The 25,574-nt window shown below is 37.8% G+C and overlaps 1 protein-coding gene across 3 annotated transcripts in view; it reads right to left on the reverse strand.

Annotated features, from left to right (window-relative positions):
* Positions 1-25,574, reverse strand: part of LOC102236989 (partitioning defective 3 homolog) — a 257,025-nt gene that overhangs the window by 120,929 nt on the left and 110,522 nt on the right. For 2 of the 3 annotated variants that reach the window (XM_023336133.1, XM_023336132.1), the window contains exons 6-12: positions 20,436-20,527; positions 16,576-16,659; positions 13,806-13,931; positions 11,158-11,528; positions 6,775-6,914; positions 5,620-5,748; positions 1,287-1,322 (exon numbers count right to left, since the gene is read on the reverse strand). In XM_023336133.1, coding sequence (XP_023191901.1) covers positions 1,287-1,322; positions 5,620-5,748; positions 6,775-6,914; positions 11,158-11,528; positions 13,806-13,931; positions 16,576-16,659; positions 20,436-20,527 — 978 coding nt within the window. The remainder of the gene's footprint in view (positions 1-1,286; positions 1,323-5,619; positions 5,749-6,774; positions 6,915-11,157; positions 11,529-13,805; positions 13,932-16,575; positions 16,660-20,435; positions 20,528-25,574) is intronic. The other variant, XM_023336134.1, reaches the window with a different exon arrangement.

A 25,574-nucleotide genomic window follows, 5' to 3' on the forward strand; every position in this document is an offset into this window, starting at 1 on the left:
CATTACTAACCGTAGAAGAAATGTTCCATCATTATGTACAAAAACAACTTGTTAGCATCTAGACATTGGAAGTTTTTAAATCTGCTGCAGTGTAAGAAGAAACACCGTTGATGATATAGTCGTAGAAATCATGTGATGTGGATTCAGGAAAAGTTGGCGATAGGGTAGGGCTAGTGTCTGATCAAATCAACAAACACATCAGTAGGGAGAAGATTTAGGTCAGTTTTGAAAATCACGCTGGCTTTGAGGCCCAAATAGGAGAGCTACTTTCACAGACCAGATAGCTTGACCTGAATAAGAAGAAGCCATTAACATACTGGCAAAACCAACTTGGTAAAACAATCACAGTCCCTCCATTCAACAGCGACTCAACGTGAATATGTGATGCAGCTGCAAAGGGTCAATTTGGACACTATTTAGTAATATTAATATTTTTCTTTTGCCAGTCCTTTTTCTGTATGTGATCCAAAATTTGGGACCTCCAAACGTTTAACACCAAGAACCTGATCGACCGTTAGCAGACAGAAGGCCTTTTAAGACAATGTTTTCAGTTCTGTTGGGAAGTTTAAAGCTAAAGGATCAAGTCTGGTTCAAAATCTTTGAACTGGGTCATAAACCCAATTTTCTAAGCTAACAAACATGATCAAAAAATCCTCTAAAGGTAATTATTAGATTTTAATTTGTAATTAAACATTAATTCCAAAGCCATTAAACTTCCTCTTCAAAATAAACTAAAAATAAAACAAGTTAGTATTGATTGTCAGTCGTTATTTGAATCAGAAGTGAACAGATATTAGTTTGGTTAGTAATAAATGTAATTCTAGTTGAGGTTTATACACAGAAATCTGATATTTTTGTAAATATTTTAGAGATAGCTCCTTGGAAAAGTAAACAATTTAAACTTCAGGCTGATTTTTTAAAACATTTTTAGTTTGACGTACTTTAACATCACAGCAAAATATTTTCCAGCACAGAGAGAAGAAGGTCAGGTTGATATCGCAAGCAGACAATAAAAAGCTTTTTTCGTGTTTCGCTCTAAGGGGAGTTAAGGAGCAAATTATCCTGCAAAACACAACCATTAAACTATGATTTGACAAAGCAACTTCAGGAAGAGATTAAAATCAGATTTACAGACTGAATACATGCAAAATCTAATGTTTTGATCCCAAATGGGTGATAAGGTTTACTGTTCCTCCCAAAAGAAATAAAGAATATTTATGCAAAGAGATGCCATGGATAAATAAAGGAGCAGAAAAGTGAAAGTGCAGGCTAGAGTTGGGTCTTACCAGGTCTCTGTGGGATTGCTTCTGGGGTTCAGCGCTCTAAAAAACATGGAGGGAAACGGGGAGAGGAAGCAGAAGAACCAAAAGGAGTCAAGCAACAAATATTCACAAACTGAAACTGTTCAAATTTGATGGTGTGAGTTGTTGCAGATGGAGGAAGATGGAAACATGAACGGAGAAATCAGCATGCAGAAGATGGGAATGATGAACCTCAGCCAACAGATTGACAAATCAGCCTTAAATTTTTAACTACGTTATAGAAATAATCTTCAGTTGTGATGCAAGGGAAGTATGGCTCTCCGCCCAGGGTGCTGCACCAGCAAAGGGCAACATGAGCGCCTCCAAAAAACAGTTAGCTACAAATGTAAAGGTTGCTATTTCACTGCTTTTAAGGGATTTTCTGGAACAAAATCTAAAACTTTTACTGGATAGTTCTACATTGAATAGATATTATTTAAATCTATTTTATTTTTAAAGAATAAAAAACAACAAAACATCAAGTTTATTAATGCTTCTTTTTTCTAGCATTTGAACCACATTAGATTGGGGTAAGCTAGAAAACCATGATGTACAGTAAAACTGACCTAATTTTAACTGATGAAAGATTAATAAAAATTACTGGTGGGACTTGATTGAAGATTTTAATCAAGTTATTTGCAGAGTCGATAATTAATTAATTGTATTTTTATTTTAAAAATGGCAAAATAAGCAATATTTTCAATTGAGAAACCCTTTTTGATTCTAAATTATTGAATAAATATCAAGTATCTGCTCTAAAACAGAGATATTTCTTGTTTTTAATCAGTTATTTAGGTTTTTCAACTATCAGATTTCAGCAATCCCTGATTATACATGGAGCTTCTTTAACGTTAGCGTTAGCAGTTTAGCACCAAGATGCTACTTTTAGGCTCGAACAGCTTCGCTAATAGGCTAAATCCTTTTGGCACAACTTGAACATAACAGTAGACTTTCCCAGCAACCAATCAGATTTTTGTTTTAAATCAAAAGTTAACCCCCACTGAGCCAAGAGAATCGGCTACATCGTTCATTGTTGTTAGCGGATGTAGCTTGTGCATCAGATTTACAGACGTACCCGAAATGCAACACGAAGGTTCCAACGTGAAACTGCTACCATGTCTGCAGCTCAGACCAGATGTTAATTTAAATATCTTTGAAAATGTATTTTTATTGCTGTCCCATTTTGTTTGCTTAGCATTTTTTTATTTGTAGTATTGTTTTACAGACTAAATGCTTCAACCTGATGAAAATGACACGGAGCAGCTCACAGCAATTTTCCTCCAAACAAAACGCCATTCATGCTGTTCTTTTCTCGTCAAAGCGTCATACAAACAAGACTTTTTTTTCCCTGCTTCACAGACAAAAAAAAAAGGTTTATTTTGTTTGGTGGGAACGGATTTGTTTCAGCTGAACTATAAAAGAAGAAAATACAGCGAGGCATTCCTGGCAGCTATGACGCCCACACAGACTCAGAGGATTGGGTTGCCAGATCCCGTTGCCATCCGTCTCCAAGCAGCTGATACAAAGACTTGGGTTGTTTTGTTTTACAGTTTGTTTTGTTGCCTGATTTTATTATGCAATCTATTTGTTATGCAATGATAAATACAGTAAAGTTGGACTAAATCGTTAAAAAAATCAATGCAGGATTTTAGATAAAAACCTCAGAGTTGGGGAATGTTTTCAACTCTGCCTGATTAAATTCTGCCATTTTATGCTGGATTTTTTGTCGTATTGCCTCAGTAGAATAAGAAGTAGCTAAATATTAAAAATAATTTCAGATATGATATTTTATATCAGTGATACAAGCTTTTAAAATACCAGCAGCAGAAACGGTTTAACGCAGAAGTGTGTGCCACCTGTGGCAGTAATATAACAGCTGCTGATTTTATGTTTTTATTACTCTGCATTAGGTGTAATTTATTAGACTCAGTGCCTGTTGATTCACTTAAACTCAACTTAGTCAGAAATTTAAATCCACTCATCATTGCCATGAAAATCGCGTCATTTTTGATTCATTTCAACATTTCTTCCTCCTGATAAAAAGATTAAATAATTACATTTCTATAGTCGCATCGGGTGAAATTTACACGCACAGGTTCATATGTATGCATACACCCACCTAAGTGTTTTGTTGCCACTTCTAATCAACTACAGATTCTATAAATTTGCGAAGCACGGTGGTGGCAGAATTATGCAGAGGGACTGTTTCTATGCCAGTGTGAAGGAGTCATGAAGAAGTAATTTTTCAACTTGACCTCAAATCAACAGACAGTTGAAATTTGCATAAAGTTGGATCAACAATTCAAAATGTCTATTAAACTGGTTTTGAAATGGAAACATGAAATAACACCTGACCTATGACCCCAAACAGGGTAGGAGGAAGCTTAAACCATCGCTTCCATCCATCAGTATAAGGATTGTATCCCCTACTCCGACATCTCTGCGACTACACAGCCAGACGGAGATTTAAAGTGGAGCAGCAAAAGCAAATGAGGCGGATTAGCAGAGCTAGCTAACAGCTGAAGGTGTCGCTACTGCTCTGGTTTTGATCTTTTAGCTTGTCATAACAGTGACAAAACTGTCTTACACCAACAGTCTTCAGTCAGAGGCTTCTTCAAATTATTTGCAGCACTGACTGCTACTGGAGATCAAGTTCAAAGTTCAAGTTTACTTTCAAAAATGTGACAATACATCCTTACTGCCCACAGAATTACCATCCACAACGACTCTCTGAAGATACTTGCAGGAAATGACGTAGGAAAACATTTAATTTCCCTTTGAGGTAAATAAAATATTTTTTAATTTAATTGAATTGGTTTTAATTTAAAACTGCTGCTGCTTGATAACGGACATTCAGAGGTTAGTGTGGGTGACAGTTTTAACACGCTATATAGATATTTTTGAGTCACTACATGTTAAGAGAAACAAAAAACAAATTCAAACTTAACCCAACTTCTTGATTTTAACACTTCTGTTAAAGCTGCAGAATGCAACTTTAATAAAAAAATATATATGTATATATTTGTTGAAACTGTCTCCATGTCATGACAGGATAGTATGAGACAGACAATCTGAAAAATAAATAAATAAAAAAATCAAGCTCCTCTGCTTTCTCCCAGTGGTAACTAAAATCAACCAATCAGAGCCAGGAGGCGGGGCTTAGTCCTGTCAATCATCCTCAAGCTACTCTAGCCGGTCATGGATACTCAGGCTAGTTAGCATAGCCACCAATAACAGAAGATAAACAGTTTTCCTGTAACAATAAGTTGTTTCTCTGCCGTTAATACATTGAGCAGCGAGTACATGAGGATGATTGACAGCGCTGAGACCCTCCTCCTGGTGCTGATTGGTTCATTTTGGTCACATTTTTGTAGATGACAATATAAAATCGATGCAGATCAATTTTTTCAAAATTTCTGTCTCATTTTGCACAGTCACAACATGGTGACAGTTTTAACAAATATGTAAAAAAACCGGGGCGTGCCGTGGTGGTGCAGGGGGTTAGCACGCCACACGTTTGGAGGCCTTAGTCCTCGACGCGGACGTCGCAGGTTCGACTCCCGGTCCCGACGACCTGTGCTGCATGTCTTCCCCCCTCTCCTCACCCTCCTTCCTGTCTGCTTACTGTCGAAAAAATATGAGCCACTAGCGCCACAAAAACTCTTCGGAGAAAAAAATGGAAAAAAAACCCCATAATTTTTACAAAAGTTAAATACTTTAAAGTTAAAGGATGTTTGACAGTTTTACTCTGGAAAAGGGAACAATTCAGATGAATAAGAGAAATTAGGCTACAATCTTTAGTCCCCATTAAGTTTACAAAAGCTGCAAAAAGTTGGCATATTTCAAATTAAAGGCTTTGTTTTCATTTCTTTATCTGTTTTTGGACCTGAAAACATTTAGAAACTCTAGACACGTTTCAATCATAAAGATTTCCGTCTCTGTTTGTCGGCAGCGAGATGTGAGGATGGCGCCTGATTGATATTCAAGCCCAGTTTGTTTATTCCCTCCCTTCTTGCAACCTGGCCTGCGTCTGTCTGCTCGTTCCCACATCCATCAATCTGAGAGTCAACTCTGAGGTAAAACACACAGATGGAGGCGGAAGTGAAGAGATGCAGAGGGGAATAAGCAGGAGAGATAAAGATAAAGAGCGAGAGAAAGCGATAAAGAGCGAGATCTCTGCGGGTTTGCCTCCTGATAACAGAGAGCAGCGGCAGGGCGGTAAAATCGATCTGCACGCTCAGACGGAGCGAAGTGAAAAGTTGTGACAGCTCACTGTGAGCAAACACACAGAGGAAGATGAAGGGATGAAGAGACTTACGACTTCTCGGGGTGGGAAAGAGTCTTCCTGGCGTAGAACCAGCAACCCCACCGCGCCGCCCATCGGAGTGTTCCTGAGCAACGAGACGACCTCCTCCTGCGTCCGGCCGTTCAGGTCCACGCCGTTCACCTGGACCGGAGCAAACATGGCGTCAGCCACACAGAAAACTTACAGGTGAACTGAACACTTTAGACTTTTTGTTTGTTTTGTTTTTATCAAATTTCTAAATATTGTTTTATTGATGTAAAGAAATGAAAAGTGTATCTAAATAAACTGAACAGCTTTTTATATCTCTAAAGGTCAACAACGGCTGGATGGATGGATGGATGGATGGATGGATGGATGGATGGATGGATGGATATAATTATGATTAGATGGATGAATGGCTAGATAGACAAATGGCCAGACGGACGAGTGGATGGACGGACGGACTGATGATTGGATGAACAGCATAATGAATGGATAGACTGATGGATGATTTGACGGATGAAGAGATAAATGATTAGATAAACACAAGGCCCGACGAATTACTGGATGGATTAATAACTAGATCAATTATTGAAACACTGGGTGGATGGACGGATCGTTGGTAAATGTGAACTTAAAGTAAATTAATCTGTCGATTTCGTCAACCATCCCATCAAACGTCATGAAGACGATTGTCAGAAAGTTGAGCAAAAATTCAATAAGAAATCTATCAGTTTAGAAACTGATCAGTTGACCGATCAGAAGTGATTTTGGGGGAACCTAAAACAGACTGGAAATATTCTACTAAAGGAGGCGTTTAGTAGAAATATTCTACTAAACACAAGCAGACACTTTTGTAAAACTTAATCCACAGAGTGTCTTCGATACAGATTTAGTCAGTTTTTAAATAATTATATTGAGATTCACCAATGAGTTTCTGATTTGAGCCAGAACGTCTGAGCCTCGCGGTGTTATAATCTTTTATGCAAATGACTTGCAAAGAGGGATGATGCAACTTCCGACGCTGTTCTCTCGCTGCAGCACCAGAGTTTGGGGAAAAGGCTCTTTGATTTCTGAACAAGACGCAGAATTTCCACATCAAAACCAGGAGCTTTAATAAACAAAACAGTTGGCAGGCAGGTTTGACTGATAAACTCTCATCGCGTTTAAACTGAGAGAACGTCTTACCTCCAGCAGCCGGTCTCCTGCCTTAAGGCAGCCATCTTGGATGGCGGCCCCCCGGGGGAGAATGTTCTTGACGTAGATCGGAGCGGAGCCGCCGATGGGGACGTCACGCGACGTTATGCTGAAGCCGAGTCCTTCAGGGCCTTCGGAGAAAAAAAAAAAAAGACGGAAGATTTAATGGTGGGATTTGGTTTGACCTGGAGGCAGAAGTGAGTAAAAACACGTTTAGATCCAACTGGCACGGCTCGCGTGGATCTGATGTAAGACACGGCAACAATGGTGGAGAAAGAGTACGGTTCAGAACGAGGAGGAGAACCCGACACATGTATCTGGGTAATTACATCAGATGTTCACAGGAAATAACAGCCGACAGGAAACAAGGAGCAGATAACTGGCATATGTAGAGTTACCAGATTTATGTCTATATTTAAACATAATTATATTCAAATAAACACTCCGGTCTCCTGAAATAACCTTCACAGATTTTCTGGAGAATTATCTACGTGGAAAATCTATAATCAATCATTTTCTGGTTGTCACTAGGCTGACCACACGATTCCTACGTTTTTGACCCAGATCCTTTATGTGTGTTTAAAATAAAGCAAATATGGAAAAATAAGAAACTGGAGGAAGAAACAAAAGTATGTAGGAAACTAGCGAGGGAACACATGAAGGGAAGAAAGAACTACACAACAAATAAGGGAAGGGAAGGAGGCAAGGAAGAAGATGTGGAAGGAAGAGAGTGAGGTAAGAAATAAGGCAGGAATTGAGGAAGGAACAAGGGAAGGAAAGGAAAAGAAAGAACACAAGGAAAGAAAATTCACTATTCCACAAAGAAGGGTAAGTAGGACCCAAGGAGGAAAAGCAAGGAAGGAAAGAAGGAAGAAAGGTAACAAAAAATGCAAGGACATAAGGAATGGAAGAACTACACAAGGTAGGATACAAGGAAGGAAGTAAATATTTACATAAGAGAGGAGCATAGGAAGGACACAAGGAAGGAGGAAAGAAGGAAAGCAGAAAAGGAAATGAAAAAAGGACAGAAACAAAAGAAGGATGGATAAGAGGAAAGGAGTGTGGTAGGACATAAGGAAAGGGGGGAGAACGAACAATGATGGACGCCTTCATCTTTTGTCCCGTTAGTCCATTAACTTCATCATAGAAGTTAAAACCAGACGATCCAGTCAGATTAAATCCAGTCAGATTGAATCCAGTCAGATTAAATCCAGTCCGATTAAATCCAGTCCGATTAAATCCAGTCCGGTTGAATCCAGTTAGATGGAATCCAGTCAGATTAAATCCAGTTCGGTTGAATCCAGTCTGGTTGAATCCTGTCCGGTTGAATCCAGTTAGATGGAATCCAGTCAGATTGAATCCAGTCTGGTTGAATCCAGTCAGATTAAATCCAGTCAGATTAAATCCAGTCAGATTGAATCCAGTCAGATTGAATCCAGTCTGGTTGAATCCAGTCCGGTTGAATCCTGCTATAAATAAATAAACTCAGTCACTTGTGAGAGAGAAAGTTCTGCTATGTCCTTTAGCTTAGCTTTCGTTAGCATGTTTGGATGCCTCAGCTGCTGTTTCATCACATCTATCGCCACCAAGATGAGGAAGACCTCCTTCCTGTGAAAACCTTCATCCTGCAAAATAAGAATCTCCCGGCTGTGTAAACTTATTGTTAAATGAAGTTTATTTAAGGGCGATGCTTGTTTTATCAGAGTGCTGGCTTTAATCCCACAACAGTAAAACATTTCCCATCCTGTTTCCTCAAACTAATCCCCACATCGATGAAGCAATCAGCTTCCCGCTGCAGACGGGAGCCTCTGCCGCTGCTTCCTCCGGTAAACCGGAGCAGGAGGAGGATCTTTCACTCATTAGCATGATTAGGACACACCTCAGCTACCTCCGGGACTCCGATTGACTCTGATACTCGGCAGGGTTTACGAGGGGACCGGTGTCTGATTTGAGGCGGGAGTTTAATCTGCGTTGGCTCAAATCGGCACTCGGAACAAAACGAGAGAAGAAACAGCGGCTCCTGGGAACCGCCGTTAATCCGATCCGAAAACAGAAACGTAAACAAAACGGGAGGAATGAGAACAGGCAGCATCTTTGGACGTGAACGTTTATTTAGCTGTGACTTGTTTGAGTAACTCAGTTTAATTGAGCTTTTAGAGTGTGTTTGCTAGATTTTATTAGTTAAATATTGTTTTATATTAAATATTGTCCTGTACTCCCAGATCGATAGCCCTCAACTTAAAATCTGCATCATATGAACATCTTCGTGTTGTTTTCATGATGGGGGAGTATGAGTTTGAAGAAATTTCTCCATCGTGCCTGCTGCTAGCATGTGCTAAATGAAAATTAGCGCTTTCTTCTTTGATTTCCAATTTCGACTTCCAATGATTCACTTCCTGCTAAAGAGCCCCCTGGTGGTTGAGGAAAAATCCACAGAAAAGCCGCATGGTTCAAAGCGTGGGGAAAAAAGTAGCGGCTTATAGTCAGAAAAATACAGTTTAAATAAATCAATTGAGAAATGAATACTCAACAGAAGATTCAATTATTGGTGTTTTCTCCCAACTTTTGCAGTCGCACTAGCGTAAGTGCCGAAGTGGGGTATCGTAATCTACTGACAGCTGACGAAAACAGTTTGTGTGAGGAAAAAAATAAAAAAATCTATTTCACATCAGTTCGAAAGGCTAAAAATAGATTCATAAACACAAAAACAAAGGACGTTATATCTATACATCACAGATCCGAATGCATGTGCAGAACAGTTTTATAACAATTTTGGGTTTTTCATTAGTTTATTTTATTTTTTTGTAACTTATTTGTTTACCTAATCCAGATAGATTTAATTAGTTTTTAGAATTTGTTTGCTAGTTTTTATTAATTAGTTTTTGGCAGAAACAGTAGACTATATAGGATTGTTTTTCTTCAGACTACTCCTTTTCTTCCTGAATTTTTGTGTTGTGTTAAGATTCGACATGTTCGTTTTAAACTGTAAATGAAAGAAATAAAAGATAAAAAACAGTGAGGAGCATGGAGTATTGCAATTTACCAACAAGCTGCTCGAGTGGACGGAAAAAAAAAATTCACATAAGTTCAAAAAGCTATTAAATAAATGTATAAACGCAAAAATGAAGAACATTATATCTATTTTAGTTTTATAAACACAGTACAGTTCAAATTAGTTGAACTATAATTATTTCAGTTTATTTTTCAGTTTCAGTATTTTTTATTCGGTCAGTTTTGAACCGAAGGAAGAAACAAGCAGCTGGGTGCTGGTTCTTTTTGTTGTTTTATTTTCGACAGTCTGGATTGATCCCAGTCCAATAAGAGCGGACAGATTTGGGTGAGGATTTCAGTGACACACGATGCAGCCCCGTCAGACTCCTTTCAGGGACCAGCAGCTGCTTAGCAACAAGCTTCCTGGCGCCAACACCTGAAATCCTGCTGGCAGAAGATCACACCACCTGGGCCAGCTGTCACTCAGAACCGGCACCGCAGAGAAGACGCAGTCCTGACCCAGACTGCAGCTTTATTTGTTTCTTTCTCCGGGTTCTGAAGGTTTAAACCAACAGGTCTCACTTTCACATCATCTGGACCGATTCTGGTGATTCTCTTATCAAGATCATTTCAATGTTAAGATAAGAGAATGGCTTATTTAGTTATTAAAAAACATTACAGACAAGGTTTAGGTGATATGGACTTAAATTTTTATCAGAATATTTTGTAGCAATACTGTGATAATGCTAAAAATGATGATAATTACCATTTATTGCTTCTGTTTTAGGTAACTATATGGGTCTGACTGCAATCACATCCCCACAAATACTGCTCTTAAAAAACATTTCCATTTGTAATATGCTTCTTTAGGATACCAGTCACAAAGATTTGTGATTTGTATCACTAAACTGCACACAGTTCCAAATGATAAACAATAAACGATACAATAAATGCTCTGAAAGAAGCTAGAAGGTGTAACGGACAAAAATCATACAAATGCCTCCATGTAACTGACATGCTCAATTAATCCGTCCTGTCATGCTGAAACTGAAGGTAGAGGTACAGAAACCTTCGTTAATTTGATACCTGCGATGGTATAATTGTGATTGGACAGCAAGGAAAGTTACGGATACCTACCAAGATGGCCGTCGCCTACAAAGTTCCCGGAAGTGTGACGTCACATGGAAACCATGTATTGCCAAAAAATGGGTGGATGTTTTTTAAAAATTTTTATAAACGCTTTGGCTGTTTTTAGGAGCAGTAGAAACCAAAATTTGGTACAAAATGTGATTTGTGCATAAAAAGTCCCCTTTGAAACATGAACGTTTTCAGAATAAATGAACTTATTAGCCTTAAAATCCTGCAGATTTTATTTCAACTCACCTTTCTTGAGTTGAATGTTAAACCGCCTCCCCACTTTTTTGGTATACCCCGGCGTGGGCGTCGAGTTCAGCCCCCTCTGAGGTGAGTGGGTGTGGCCTGTGGGAGGTTTGGCTGCCGTAACGGCAGGGTGGGTCAGATGTGGGTAGCCGTTGTTTGGGTCCGGGTGGGTCTGCGTTTGGGATCCGTGGCGGTTTATCCTCTGTGGGTTGTGATCGATGCCGGACAGCGAGTCTGGGCTGAAGCGTCCCGAGGAAAACGAGGGGTTCCTCTCGGTGTGCGATAGCTGCTCGTAGTGGGCCTTCATGGACGACGGCACCACGTGGAACATGATCACCGGGGAACGCATGGCCTGGCGGAACATGTTCTGTGCTCTAGAACAGGAACAAAGAGAAGGAAAACACAAAGCAGGAGGATAAAGAGAAGTAGTTTTATTTTGGGTATGAAAAGAGCATCACACACTCATCCAGTGTTAATCACGTCGCTGCCTGGTGAAGCACTCCACCTACCAGATGTCCATCTTCGCCCACCTGAACAATCTGACATGTTAATTAACACTTATTGCCAACGCAAGCAGCTCTAAAAAGAAACCGAACCCTCCCCGACTCCTCCATCACATAATCTTCTCATTTGGCTGCAGATGAAGCAGACCGCTATATGTCGGCTTGTTCACAGAAAATCCTCTTTAAACCCCTTCAGAAGGTGTGAGTTGAAACTTGTGTTGCCTTGTTAGCGCCACCTGTTTCCGTGCAGCAGACCCCGACAGCTGAACGGACGTTTAGGAAACTAAAAGGCTCCAGAATCTGAAATGCTTCCCCCTCCTATGGACAAACAACTTAAACTTGAAGGGATTTTTGGCCGCATATTCCCAGCTGCTAATAATGTTCCCAAAGACGTCGGGGTCTTTTCACGGCATCTTTACAATTTTTGGCTTCAAAAATGGAGTGCCAGACAGCATGTAATACGCACCGCGCCTCTATAAAAACGCCTTTTAATACCAAGGACAACTGCTGCTCTTGTAAAGTGCCTTTGCCTGGAAGGTTTATTCTCTCTCTCTCTGCAAAGGTTAAGTTTCAGATGCTGGAAGGCAAGCTTTAACATAACAGGAACAATAAGGATTGAATTACTTTTTATTCTACTGCCAAGAAACCGGCACTGTGCAAAAGTCTCGAGTCGTGTCTCATTACTTTATGTATTGCTCTTAAGAAGTCAGGATGTCTTGCCAAGTCTTTCTACAGCTTTCATTGAGATTTGCACCAATCCACTTCTGATTCTGATATCTGAGGTTCAGTACCAGCCAATAGTGATCGACACAGAAAGACAAACCTGAATTGACTTAAAATGTTTTCTGTTTTTAAACAAAAATTTAATTACAAATTTATTTGATAACTCTGCACCAGTACAGCACAATTAAAATACACCATTAGTTTCACAAGCGTGGTCAGGCACGCAACACCAACTTTCATTTGTTCAGTCAATGCAGTTAGGAGAATAAAAACCAATGTAAAAAAATAAACCGACAAAAATAAGCGGCAATGTTCTATGTTCTAGGAATCAAAAGAATAATGTTAAATAAATAATAAAGCATAATGCATAGAATTAGACTGGATAGATCTGCTCCTATGGATCGGGCACAATGTCATCGATACCCAATCTAGCTCTATTTTCTATATCGGAACTGGTAAGTGTTAATACTGGACCGGTGCATATCTAGTTTTACTTTTGTGTTTAGGGGTCTTTGCATTAATTTCTGTTCAACACTGTTACCTACTGTTTACTTTCACTCAGACTAGGGGATAATCTGTGTAGACATGCAGGTTACTTTTCAAAAAGTAAGTTTAAAAACTTGTAAGTCTTATGAAATGGACAAATTTCCAAGAAACAACTAACCGATAAAGTCCAGGTAGATTCTAGAAAGCGTAGTCATGTTTGCCATCAACATTGTAGAAATTAGCAATTCAGTATTAGCATAGCACTTTAGCATTAGCAGAACTAATGTTCATGTTTTGAGCTTTAGGGTTAGCACAACTAACTTTGCAGTTAGACACGCTCACTACTGGTACATAACTGAAAACTTTTGCATTTCTAACTAAAAAGTGACTTTCTTTACTTAAATTTTTCTTAGCTTTGCTACTGACTGAGAGGAAGCATGGATGTTAACGCATTGACTTATGAAAAATAAGAAATTGTGAACAATTCATGTTATTGTTGAATGACTTATTTTCTAAATTAGAGAACATATCCAAGTATTTTCTTAAGCCATGTGATAGATTTCTATCTTCTAAGAACAATATTGATGTGAACAAGCTTCTCAAAAATAAAAAAATAAACAAACAGCAGTGGAAAGCAGGAGCTATTATAAATGTTAACAGGCTTCCCTACATATTTAGGAATGAAGAAAGTGTTATAACGGGAATCAGGTGGAGCAGCAGCACAGGGACAAAAGCAGACAGGAGTTCAGGGTCAGCATCAGAAGTTAGGAGCTAAACTGGGAAAGGTTAGCTTTGCGCTGCAGCAGACAGAGGAGCCTGGCAGGAGAAATGCAGCGGATTACAGTGAAGGGACAGATTCGGGATTGAAGCAAAAATCAGATGTTAGAGCTCCAGAAAACTGAGCCGCAGCAGCAGCTTCAGCTTCAGCTTCAGGCTTACTGTTCGAATCGGATGTTTCGCAGGTCTCCGTTATTGATACGGATGATGCAGTCGTTCTCCTGGAAAAGGCCCTGGTGCTCGGCCTTTCCTCCCCTCTCCAGACGCTTGACCAACAAGCCAAGAGTCCTGAAAGGTTTGAAAGCTCATGTCAAACAGATTCAACACAAAATAAAACCCCCAAAATAAATACAATAAAAGTTTGATGAGTGAAGAAATACAAAATGATCTTCTAAAATTAGGCTCGTGTCTCCCAGAGCGTCCCTCCCCCGCTCAGCTCCTTCAGACTAGCCAGCAGCAATTAGCAAACAGCTGCTGGAACTGCTGAGTTTAATATAGGAGCTACTTCTCAGTGATGATGCGATGACTTTCTTAAGGCGGAGTTTCACAAAGAGAAACGTTTTTAAAGAGACAAAGGCCCAATTTCAAGGTGTTAAATAAGTTAGTAAAATTTTATTTAAGTCATATTTTTTATATTAACAGCTCTAGAAAAAATTAAGAGACCACTTAAAGTTTCTCTGATTTAATTTTTTACAGGTCTATGTTTGAGTGAAATGAACATTGTTCTTTTATTCTATGAACTACTGACAACCTGTCTCTGAAATTACAAGCAAAACTTTTGTATTTATTTGCAGAAATTAAGAAATGGACAAAACAAGGAAAAAGATGCAGAGCTTTCAGACCTCAAATAATACAAATAAATCAAATTTATAATACTAATACTCAGGAAGAGTTCAGAAATCAATAGTTGGTGGAATAACTAGGAGGTTTTTAATGGGGTTCAATGCAATTGGCTCTTAGTTTTATAAATATATAACATTTTTATAACTACTGAAGGTAGCATAGTTACTTTATTGTGTTATAAAATGGCACTTTGTCAATGGAAAACACATAATGCTGCCACTTTGAAGTTCCTTATTTAGCTACTTTATTCCCTTTCACCTCTTATGGAGACAGCAGGGGTGTACTGAGTTAGGCTTTATGTTTAATAAATAATCATAGTTTGGATGCTTTGTACATTCTAGGATGGTTTGGATAATAGTAGAACATGGATTATGCCTTAATGCACAAATTAGATCTTATGATGGATATAGAAATGAGGTTGTTATTTAAAGCTCTTTGGTTTTTGCATAATTCTGCAGGTATTGAGAAAAACATGGCTGTCACATCACATCAGGTGAGGACGTACTTGTTGTGCAGCAGCTCTGCTGACAGTTTGCATGTTCACAGTTTTCTCTGCTGAGTTTCTAGGTGGTTCAACACCCCTGAACATCATTAAGCACGGGGATAAGTCGTACTGAGGGAAGCCACGCTGAGCCGACACAGAGGCTAACTCCACCTGAAAGGATTACTGACCGGCACCTCGGGAGGAAAATCAGCCAGAAAATACCTCACAAAGCTAATCACTTCTTCTTCTTTATATTAGTATTATTTTCTTGAGGTAGCGTGAGCTCATGAGAGTAAATTATGTTGATTTCAATGTAAGACGAAAAGTTCTGGAGTTTGAAAAAGTACAGAGAATTTTTTTTGATTGAATCACAGTAAAAAAAAACAAACACACAATGTGATTTGCAGAAGAGGAGGAGAAGTAATTCCTCTGATGAAAGTCGGGCTTCTTAATCTTACTGCAACGCTCGAAATGACATTTGTCCCAGTAAAAAGAAAAGTGCATTATAAATTTGCTTTTAGGCTGATTAAGCTCAGAGTTAGAGGGAAAGGGGATATTATGCCTTGGTTTTGAAGAGTTTTTCTGGGTTTATGGGGCAGATTCAAGCTTTTATGGTTTATGAAGTTGCAGGATGCACTGCAAAAACATAAAATGTTGCAGGTAATTTTGGTCCAGTTTCTAATGCAATATTTTAGTTCACTGGAAATAAGACAACCCGGCTTGCAAGTAACTCTTTTAAAGTCATTAAATATCCTTAATATTGATAAAATGGCAAATTATTTCACACAAATTGGGAAAAATATCTTGTTATAAGTAAAATAATCTGTCAGCGGAAATAGTGAATTTAAAAAAGAAATTAACATTAAGGAATTATCAACTTAAAGCAAGCTCCTATATCCTGCTAAAAAGGTCATTTTAAGTTTATTTTGTCGTATTTCATATGTATAAAAATGACTAGAAATGAGGCCACAAGTATTTGTAACATTTTGTGTTTTTGCATTGTGAAATATGGAGCTCAAAAGTGGTTCATGTTCTTTTAACATCTGGAAATGTACATTTTTCATCTCAAATTCCAGAGTTTTCTTTGCTGTATTGGAATCCTGCTCGTCTCCAAACCAGATGCTAAATTCAGCTTTTCTCCATGTGTGTTTGCAGGGAGTTGAATGTTGTGAACGCAGCTTCGCAAAAGCATATTGAACAGCAGCCATGTTGGAATATGACGACCGTTTGAAAACAAAAACCACACTGATTGAAAACTGGAAACTGGGAAATGGTTTCACAATGCTAAAGCTGGAAAATGTGTGTGAGGGTGTGTGTGTGTGTGTGTGTGTGTGTTTCATATGGATGGATTCAAGTTTGATGGAGTAATGGGGCAGAGAGGAATGTCTGTTATGCGTGTATATTTGGATCTGATGTGATCCAGAACAGATTCCATTTCCAAAAGAAAATACTTTTTTGTTTTAGTAAATCACCAAACTTGTGCTGAAAGGGGTTTTAATGATTAAAAAACATAACAGCTTTATTTTATTGTATTTTTTTTTTAAATGTGGAGTGTTTGTGTGCAGGGTTTGATCATTCAGAGCCTTTTTTTGTTGTTATTTTTACCTGCGGTCCCTGCCACTGAAAGGCACCACATGGATCCCCAGAGGCCCGCCGTCGTTTGACACCTCCACCAGTTTCACAATGTCTCTGGGAGACGGGTGGATGACAGACGCAAAGGTGGCGGAGGACGGAGGGGGTGTGGGAGAGGAGACACCATGTGGGTAAAACAAAAAAATAATAAAAAGAAGAAATAAGGCAAAACAAAACATAAATATGCAACAAAAAAGGCTCTATGTTAATTCAATCCCCATTTTACACTTTTAGTTGCTCCGTTTCATCATAACCTGCTTTTATTTTGTGCAATAGAGAATTAAGGCCAAATTAAGGAAATAAAAGAAAAAATTACAAGAATAAAGTAGAAATAATACAAGAATAAAGTTGCAGTATTACAAGAATAAAGTCATAATATAGCGACTTTATTCTTATTGTTACCTTTTATTTTTGTATTATTTTGACTTTATTCTCATACAATTATTTTTTTAATACTGTGACTTTATTACCAAAATATTACTTTAATCTCATATTAAGACTTTATTCTGACTCTTGTACAGCTTTATTTTCATACAAATGACTTTATTCTCATAATACTATGATTTCTGATTATCATCAGAATTAATTTTCTTCATATTGTTACTATTTTCATAATTTTTTAATGTTATTTTTGTTTAGTATGGCCCTAATATGCCGTCATAATGTTTTACCCAAAGTGAAAATAATTGATCTTGTGGATTTAACCATTAATTTTCTCTCTGTGTTGTGCTCGTTATTTTCTAAAGATTTTATACAAACATTATTTCCATCCAGTTGTAGTTCTGGTCCACATTAGTTCCAATCAGCCTGATAAAACGTAAAGTTATGATCAAACCAAAATATCCATAAGAACCTTTTAATGTGAATATCAGAGTTACAAACAAGTTACAACAAAGCTCTAGTTTGTTTTATTTTTCATATAACTCATCAGGTTTGGAACTATGCTGCATTCACTGCACTTAAATGAAATGGGAAAATGTTAGGAAAGCATAAAGTGGACAAACAGAGACAAATTAACCGAGTCCTGGTCATTTCATCCACTTCCCAATTTTGCAGCTTTAGGTTTTTCAAACCCAGAAAAATGAGGAAAAAATAATTTCTAGAACTTAACCTGCTTTGATAATTGAGGACTTGAAGCAATAATCTAAAGTCTGCTGCTTTGCTTGCTGTCAGGATCTGTAATTATGTGACTCTGAAGGTTTTCTGGCTTGATCAGGGCTCAGTATAAAACGGTGAAGGGCTGAATTAACAAAGAGCCTAATTAAATATAAACAGAAAATAAGAAAACCTACTGCAATGGAGACAAATGATAACAAAAACCTTCAAATAAATCGTGATGGAGAAAGACACTAAAGAAACACAACTTAAGACCAAAACCCAGCTTGTGCTGCTACATAGTGAATAAAGATAATGTGCAAAAGCCTCAAAGCTACTTTCATTTCTTTACATTTTTCTTCTAAGCAGCTTTCTCCTTCATGGAGATTTTTGATGTGGTCTTCTTGATACTTGGGATGTTTTTTTCCACCCATGTTAGGTGCTATTTTTTAAGCAAACACCATGCAGTACTGTATGTGTTTGCAGTGAAGAACAAGAACTAGACTGAAAATGCTTCACAAAGCCTGGAAAAACTCAAAAATAAATAGAAATTTAGAAATAAACGGGTGGTTTGCTTCTTAACTTGTGACGGTTGTTGCTGGTTTGGACAAATTAGAGTAGGAAATATGTTCAGTCGTCAAATTACTGCAGAACAAAACCAATAAATGTACAAACAAAGCAGGCCTTTTAAAAACAAACCTTGTTGAATTGATCCTGGGGAGTAAAAATTAGTTCCCTCAGGATAAATGTAACTTCCTCTGCTGAAAGAAAAGTTGTAAAAACTTCCTGACAGGATGTGGGATCAACTCATCAGCTTGTTTTCACTCCATGTCGTTGAAATTTGGGCCTACTGGCTGCTTTTATCAGCACTTTTATTGTCATTTAGTCTAATTTTCTCAATAACAGAAGATTAAAAAAACACCACAAGGCAGGAAACAGGATGCAGAACAGCAGATGCTTTTATTTTGGAAGCAAGAAGCAGGAAATGAAGGAGAAAAAGAGCAAAAAGACGCAGTTTATCCTTCTGCGACCTGCACAGGATGCCATGGCTTTTAGGATAAACGATGTCAGTGACTTTGACCCTTTAAATCACACGAGTCAAACTCAAGGCCCAGGGGCCAAATCTGGCCCGCCGTAAAGCTTTATGTGGCCCAGAAGGGGCACGTGAATAGAACCTTGAAAATATTCATAGGAAGAAAAATTATATTTTATCAATCAAATGAAATAAGCTTTGAATGGAAGAGGGTTAGAACCACAGTAAAAAAGTTCTGAATTTTCCTTAGGATTTTGACTTTTTTCTCAGAATTTTGACCTTTTTCTCAGCGTTTACCAAAATTATTCTGACTTTAATTGTCTATGAAAATTAGAAATTTTGAGAAAAAAGTAAGTCTGAAGAAAAAAAGAGGAATCATCTATGAGACAAAGTTTGAATTCTGAGCATAATAGTCAGAATATGAGAATAAAAATGTTCAGAATTCTCAGTGAAAATTTTCTCAGAATTTTGACTTTGACCTTCTAGTTTACCAGGATTATTTTAATTCTGAATTTAAGCAGAATTATTCTGATCCAAATTCAGACTTCTGAGAAAAAATGAGAATTCTGGAGGGAAAAAATACATTTTGAGAAAAAGTTAAAATTTTGACATTTTCTCAGAATTCTGACTTTTGATCTCAGATGATTTAAGCCAAAATTATGTATTTTTCAGTGGCAGTAATCTTCTTCCATAGTTTTATATGTATTCTGCCAAATTACATCAATGTGACATGATGTTCAATGTTATTTAACTCAAAGAAGTGCAAAGGCGGCTTTTTACTGAAATGTTAGAGGTTTGTTAATTGGCTTTATCAATACCAGCCCTTTAAGGACATTCATAATCTGCTTTAAATATAAAAACCCACCTCAATGGTTCTAGGTGTGTTTTTTCCCCTCTCTCAGCTGTTTTCCTGGCTGTGAAATGTGCACACTCTGGCATATTTTAAAAGTCGTCGCATCTAATCCGCTCGCAGCTTAGATACGACGGCTGTGATTAGCTTGGGGAGAAAAAGGCCCCCTTGTTGACAGCTAAGAAGGCGGGAGAAAGCCAGACTCTCAGTGAAATCACAGGAATAATAACACCATACCTGCATATTAAGCTGGAGGCATGCGACGGAGCAAAATAACAAAACAAAGCACAGTTGTTAATAACAGGAGCAGAACAGGTTAGCGCGTGGGCGAGCTCTGACGGCGAGATGAGGATCATTCTGCTCCCACAAAAGATAATTATGTAAATCAGGGAGCGGGCTTTAAAGTGAGATTTTGCACAAACAAACCCGGACCGCGACACAGAACCTGCTGCACGGAGCTTTTCACAGATGATTAAATGTCGAAAAGAGAAGACAAACTTATTTATCCTGCACAGGAAACGCTGTAAAAACAAGCTGCTGATGAATTATCAGAGGAAGAACATCACAAAAACATGCGTTTGATCTTTAACAACCATGTGCACTTTGGTTTAATAAACCAAATACCGTTTCTGACTATTTTTAGTTTTGAACTTAAACAGGTAAAACTATATGTTCAGATAAGAGTTCAATAGCGAATATTTTGTTTTTCAATAACATAGCAGTGTAAAATCTGCCCTGAAACCAATTTAAATTCAGCAGAAAGGTCACCTCACTCAAGCGTTTCCCTTCGGATAGCAAACAGGAGGAAAGTGCAAACAGGAAGGCTAATTAATAAACCCGACTTGGCTGACTTACTCCAGAGATCTGACAGGGGTGTGCTCCATGCAGGAGTCGGCTCGGCCCACCGGCTCGATTCGCCCGTTCTCATCCTCCCTGCTCTCCTCCTCCTGCAAAACAAAACAACCAAGGTTGGAGAGAAAGAAGACCGACCTCTGCTCCAAACATTCCTTCATATGTTTGAGGATTGCCTCAGATTACAGCGATTAATAACTGCAGAGAGTCATCCTGATGCGGCGCTGTGAATCTGTGCAGTTCCAGCAGATTTAGCTTTACAACGTCTGGCAACAGGCAGCTGTCCTTGGCAGCTTCCTGCTACAAAACAGCTTTTATTAGTCAATTCTGCTGCAGTTTGTTTGTTTCTTCAGGAAAAAAAAAAACAGTTGACAAAATAAAATCTCAGATTTTTTTCATGCCAGATTCAACTTTAATCGATTTTTTTCCTCGCTTACTTTTCTAAAAAAAGAAGTTACAAGTAACAGAAAACATTTTCAAAAAGTGGCTTTAATTTCAATCGTTCTATTGTTCTATTGATTTTAATATTAATTTAATTTCTATTAAATTATGACGAAGTGTTAGTGCCAGGCTACAAGATATTTTGCTTAATTAAAAGTATATAGTCACAATACCAGCAGAAAAAAATACGCAATTTTACAACAAGATTGTCTTAAAATTATGAGAAAAAAGTAGTTTTTATATTAACAAAAATAAATGCTTGGATAATTTATCTTTTGTTGATTTTTGCATGGGAGTTCTCATACAAAATTACAATCTCATTCTCCTAAAATTACGACTTTATGGTCGTATTAGTTCAATTATCATCACATGATTTAATTTTCAAATTACCACGACTTTGTTCTTGTAACATTACGACTTTATTCTCGTATCACTTTGACTGTATTCCTCAAATATTATAACTTTATTCTTGTAGTAAAAATAGAAAAGAATCAGAAGATGAAGGGTTGAAAATGTATCCATTAATCGCCCAGTTCCAGTTAACTGAACCGTATTTTCTGTAATAAAGTTTTTTACGGTTTCTGTTTCCAGCTTTAAGTACGACTTAACCTTGAGAAAACAGACGGTAGTGCGATGGATTCTGTGTGAGATTTTGGGAATAAATCGGAAGAATCAGGAATGTTACATCACAGACTGGAGGAAATAATATTCAGCAGATATTCGAAGGGTCAGTGTGGACGGTTGGGAGTTTTTACGACTCATCCATTCATACCTGTTTTTGTTTTTCTGTTTATGTGTTGAACTCAACTCAGGTTATTTATATGGCAATAATTTAAATGGATTTCTTCCCGCTGAACCAAGTGTTTGTGTTCAGAAGTTTTGAGAGTCTTTGAGAATGCGTTTTTGCATTATTACCATTATACTACTTGAAAATGGTCTCAAAACAACAATAATATCGTTTATCGCAATTTATCGTCCAGCAAAATGTCTTATGATGACAGGCCTGGTCCTACCTTCACTGGTTAACAAGTCAGAATCTCTGAACGCTTCATCTTTGGAGAACAACTTTGTGAATTACCGCCCCCTAGAGTTCGCAGCATGCTATTGCTAGGATAAATACAACCTTATGTCAGATTTCTTCTCCATGTTGCCTCCAGTCATCCTTTTGAACGTGTTAAAATCCTCAAACCCGACTGCTACGAACCCAGAAATGAATCTGATTGGCAAACCTGCAGACGCCAGGAGATGCAGACTGGAGGAGGTCTTCCCAACGTATAAAAATACATGCCCTTCAAACGGTCTACCGTCTTCAGACTCGCATCGCCTTTGTTCTCCTCACCCGTCACACTGTGTGTGTATGTTTGAACAGTCGAGTTGAGCGCGCACACACACACTCAGAGGGCACCGTGAGGGTAGAAAAACGAGAAGCAGAGGGAAAAAAAAAAAGGTCATTAAAATTTCAGGGCGACACCGGAGAGGAGAGACGAGCGAGCAGCAGCAGCAGCGGCGGCTCAGACCTCCCCGGCAACTGGCCTCATCAGTATGAAAATGAGCCTGCCGTTACCGTGGCTGCCGTACGGTTGCCATGACACTTTGGTTGCCTGGAGGACATGCCGCTGCAGGGCGGGGGATGAATGCGGGCGTGTGTGTCAAACAGGGTGCAAGGACTTTTGACTGGTAGGAGAAAAACTGAGGCGACGTCTCCGCTCAAGATCCAGAAATTTAGGTGTTGATTGGATGAAAAACATGTAAATATCTGTAATTTATAGCCGTTTTAAATTCAGATTTGACCTTTCTTAGATGTTCTAGATTGAATATTCACATTATTTTGACGTAATAGTATTAAAACAGTATAATTTTCATAAGCAAAACTCCAGAGATCTGTCCTATTCAGCGTCTCCAAAAAGATGCAAATCTGACATGATTAGTAAAGTTTTCTTTAATAATCAAGATAACTTTAAGGAGTAACAGTAGGCTACGGTCTTGAACTTTAAATGTAAAATTCTAGTGACTTTTAAATGGGATTTTGTTCGTATTTATGTACTTATTATTGTAATTTATTATGCTGCCATTAAGAATAGCCAAACTCTTTGTGTCATTATTATTGTAACAATGACAGAAAAGAAGATGAAGCCACTTTAAAGCTGAACGTGTAATAATTTGGATTTTCTTTCTCCAACCCTGTTGTGTAAAAATAAATTAATCTTTCAATGCAGTCACATAACTCTCTATGAAAATATTGGTAAATTCAGCCTGTAAGTATATCATTTTAGTTGCCATTAAGACGGCACTTAGTGTGCTGTAAAGTTTCACGTGGTTAGAGCGAAACAGATCTTCTTTCTAGATCCTCCAGCAGCATCGTTTGCCCATGTTTTTCTCTGCCTTTCTGTTTATTCTGCAGTATTTTAACCGGCTTTAGTTCTGGGAAATGAGGCAGCAAAGTAAAAGCCTGACATTGTGTCTGGTTTCGTGTCTCTGTGTTGATTTGAGCCACATGTTTTGGATTAGTATCCTGTGGAAACGCCCCGTTTTTCACTGCAAAACAAAATCCTACCAAGTATTTTTGCCCAGTTTCCAGTGCAAATAACTTGGTACACTTGAAATAATACATGCTTGTTTTAATAAATCCTTACTGACGAAAACGTACTGGTTCCATTGGGAGATTATTTCGCATATGACGAGATATTTTCAACCTGTTACGAGTTAAATACTTTGCTAATAGAACTAATAGTTTTTCATCAATATTAAGGATTTATTGATTTAAAACAAGCTCTTCTATTTTGCTGAAAAGTTACTTAAAGTTTGTTTTATCTTATTTCAAGAGTACTAAAATATTTTCAGTAGAAACTAGACAAAAAATACTGTAAGATTTTGTGTTTCTGAAGTGTTGAGCCATTTTCCATTTACTGGCAAATACCAGGAATTATATTTAAAATCTCCTGGCATTTGTGTTTTTAAATCTAAAAAGAAAAATTTATTCAACTATATATTTTCTCAAGCTGTCTGATGGATGAAATTAAACCTAAAAAGTATATTTCTTATACTAAGTGGGGTTGATGTCTCTGATAAATGGAGGAATGAAAGGTTGTAAACTTTACAAACTAAGAGATATTAGTTTGGATTCTAGTGAATGCGTATCGGATCGGTGTCGGCCGATACCGAACCTCAGATATCTGTATCGGTATCGGAAATGAAAATAGCGGATAATATTAGTTTCTCTGCTTTCTGCACCGTAAAGATGTACTTCTACCTAATTTAGATGTTTTTCTTTTTCAGTGTGAGAATTTGCTACTGCAATTAAACAATCTTTACAGGGAATGCCAAGCAGTGTGGCAGATGCTGAGTTTTAATCTAGAAAGGGAATGAAGCAAAAACTGCTGCTGATTCAGGGTAATTATAAGTTTTAAGCTGCTTTGTTGCTGACAGACTCCTGAGTTTAGCAGCTGTGAATGACAAATGGAACAATAAACTCCAAGTGCTCCAACTTCTGGCTGAAAAGTCCAGCTGGAGACACTCGGAGAGACACGCCGCCATCAGGACGACGCCCACTCCCGAGGCAGATTGATGGCCGCTTTAATAATTCAGGGTTAATGGTGAGCAGAGCAGAGCAGGCAGGTAGGCCGGGCTACGAGTGTTTTCCAGCCGAGTCATTGTTTGTTTCCTGGATGTGCAGGGGGAAGAAGGCAGAGCCGGGGGCTCATTAAAGATTAATGGGAGATCCATCGGGGCCTGTCCTTTCTTTCTCTCAGAGTAAATGAAGTGGTTCTGTGGACCTAAGGAAGAGACTCGGCGCAGTAATGAAGTGCTACCTGCTCCTCCTTTTCTTGCTACTTTGATCTTGCATGTGGATGCATGCAAGATCAAAACGCATCCAGCTCTTTGAAAAACAAACAACTAGACAGGTGTAAAATATCACATAGACTCAGAATTAGTTTCTTGATTTGAAACTAATGGGAATAATAAATATTCTTTTCCTCAGACTCAACTGGGAATAATGGGATTGGACAATCAGCGCTTTGAAATAGTTGAAATTTAAAAATACTTGATTAATCCCAGATTAGTGTATTACACAAGTTTCCTCAAAGAGTTGTGGTAGATTCTGATGGCAGGAAGGATCTCCTGTAGCAGTCTGTGTTACACTGACTCGGAAAAAGCTTCTGACTGAAGATGTTGTTGTCTAGCAGTCTGATGAAGAGGAAGATCATGGTTTTGGCTGATATTGGGTGAAATAAGAACCCCTTAAAATAAAATAAGTATATACATCGTCTTTTATTTTATTATTTATTTGGAATATGTTAATTATTATATATATTATAAATAGCATATATAATATATATAATTATAAATATTTAAATTACTTAATTAATTTTATAATTGGTGAAAAAACTTTCTGAAATACATTACGTAACATTACAAAATAAAATTATGAAATAGAGTATTTGCCATTAATTAACAGTATTTTTTATTCATAAATGTTGAAAAATAAATGTTTCTGAAATATGTAAAGTAGTTTTGCAAGATAAAACACCATTAAGAAAAATGTTAAAAAATAAACACAGTTGTGATTGACAAAATAAGCTCCGCATTTGAAAAAACTCACATTTTTATGTAGTTTTTTATTTCATGGGGCATATATTTATTTGACAGAGTATTTCTCAGTTATTTATATTTTTAATTATTCCATAAAATAATCTTAAACAC

Source organism: Xiphophorus maculatus, chromosome 6, assembly GCF_002775205.1.
Source record: "Xiphophorus maculatus strain JP 163 A chromosome 6, X_maculatus-5.0-male, whole genome shotgun sequence".
In the NCBI taxonomy this organism is placed as follows: Eukaryota; Metazoa; Chordata; class Actinopteri; order Cyprinodontiformes; family Poeciliidae; genus Xiphophorus; species Xiphophorus maculatus.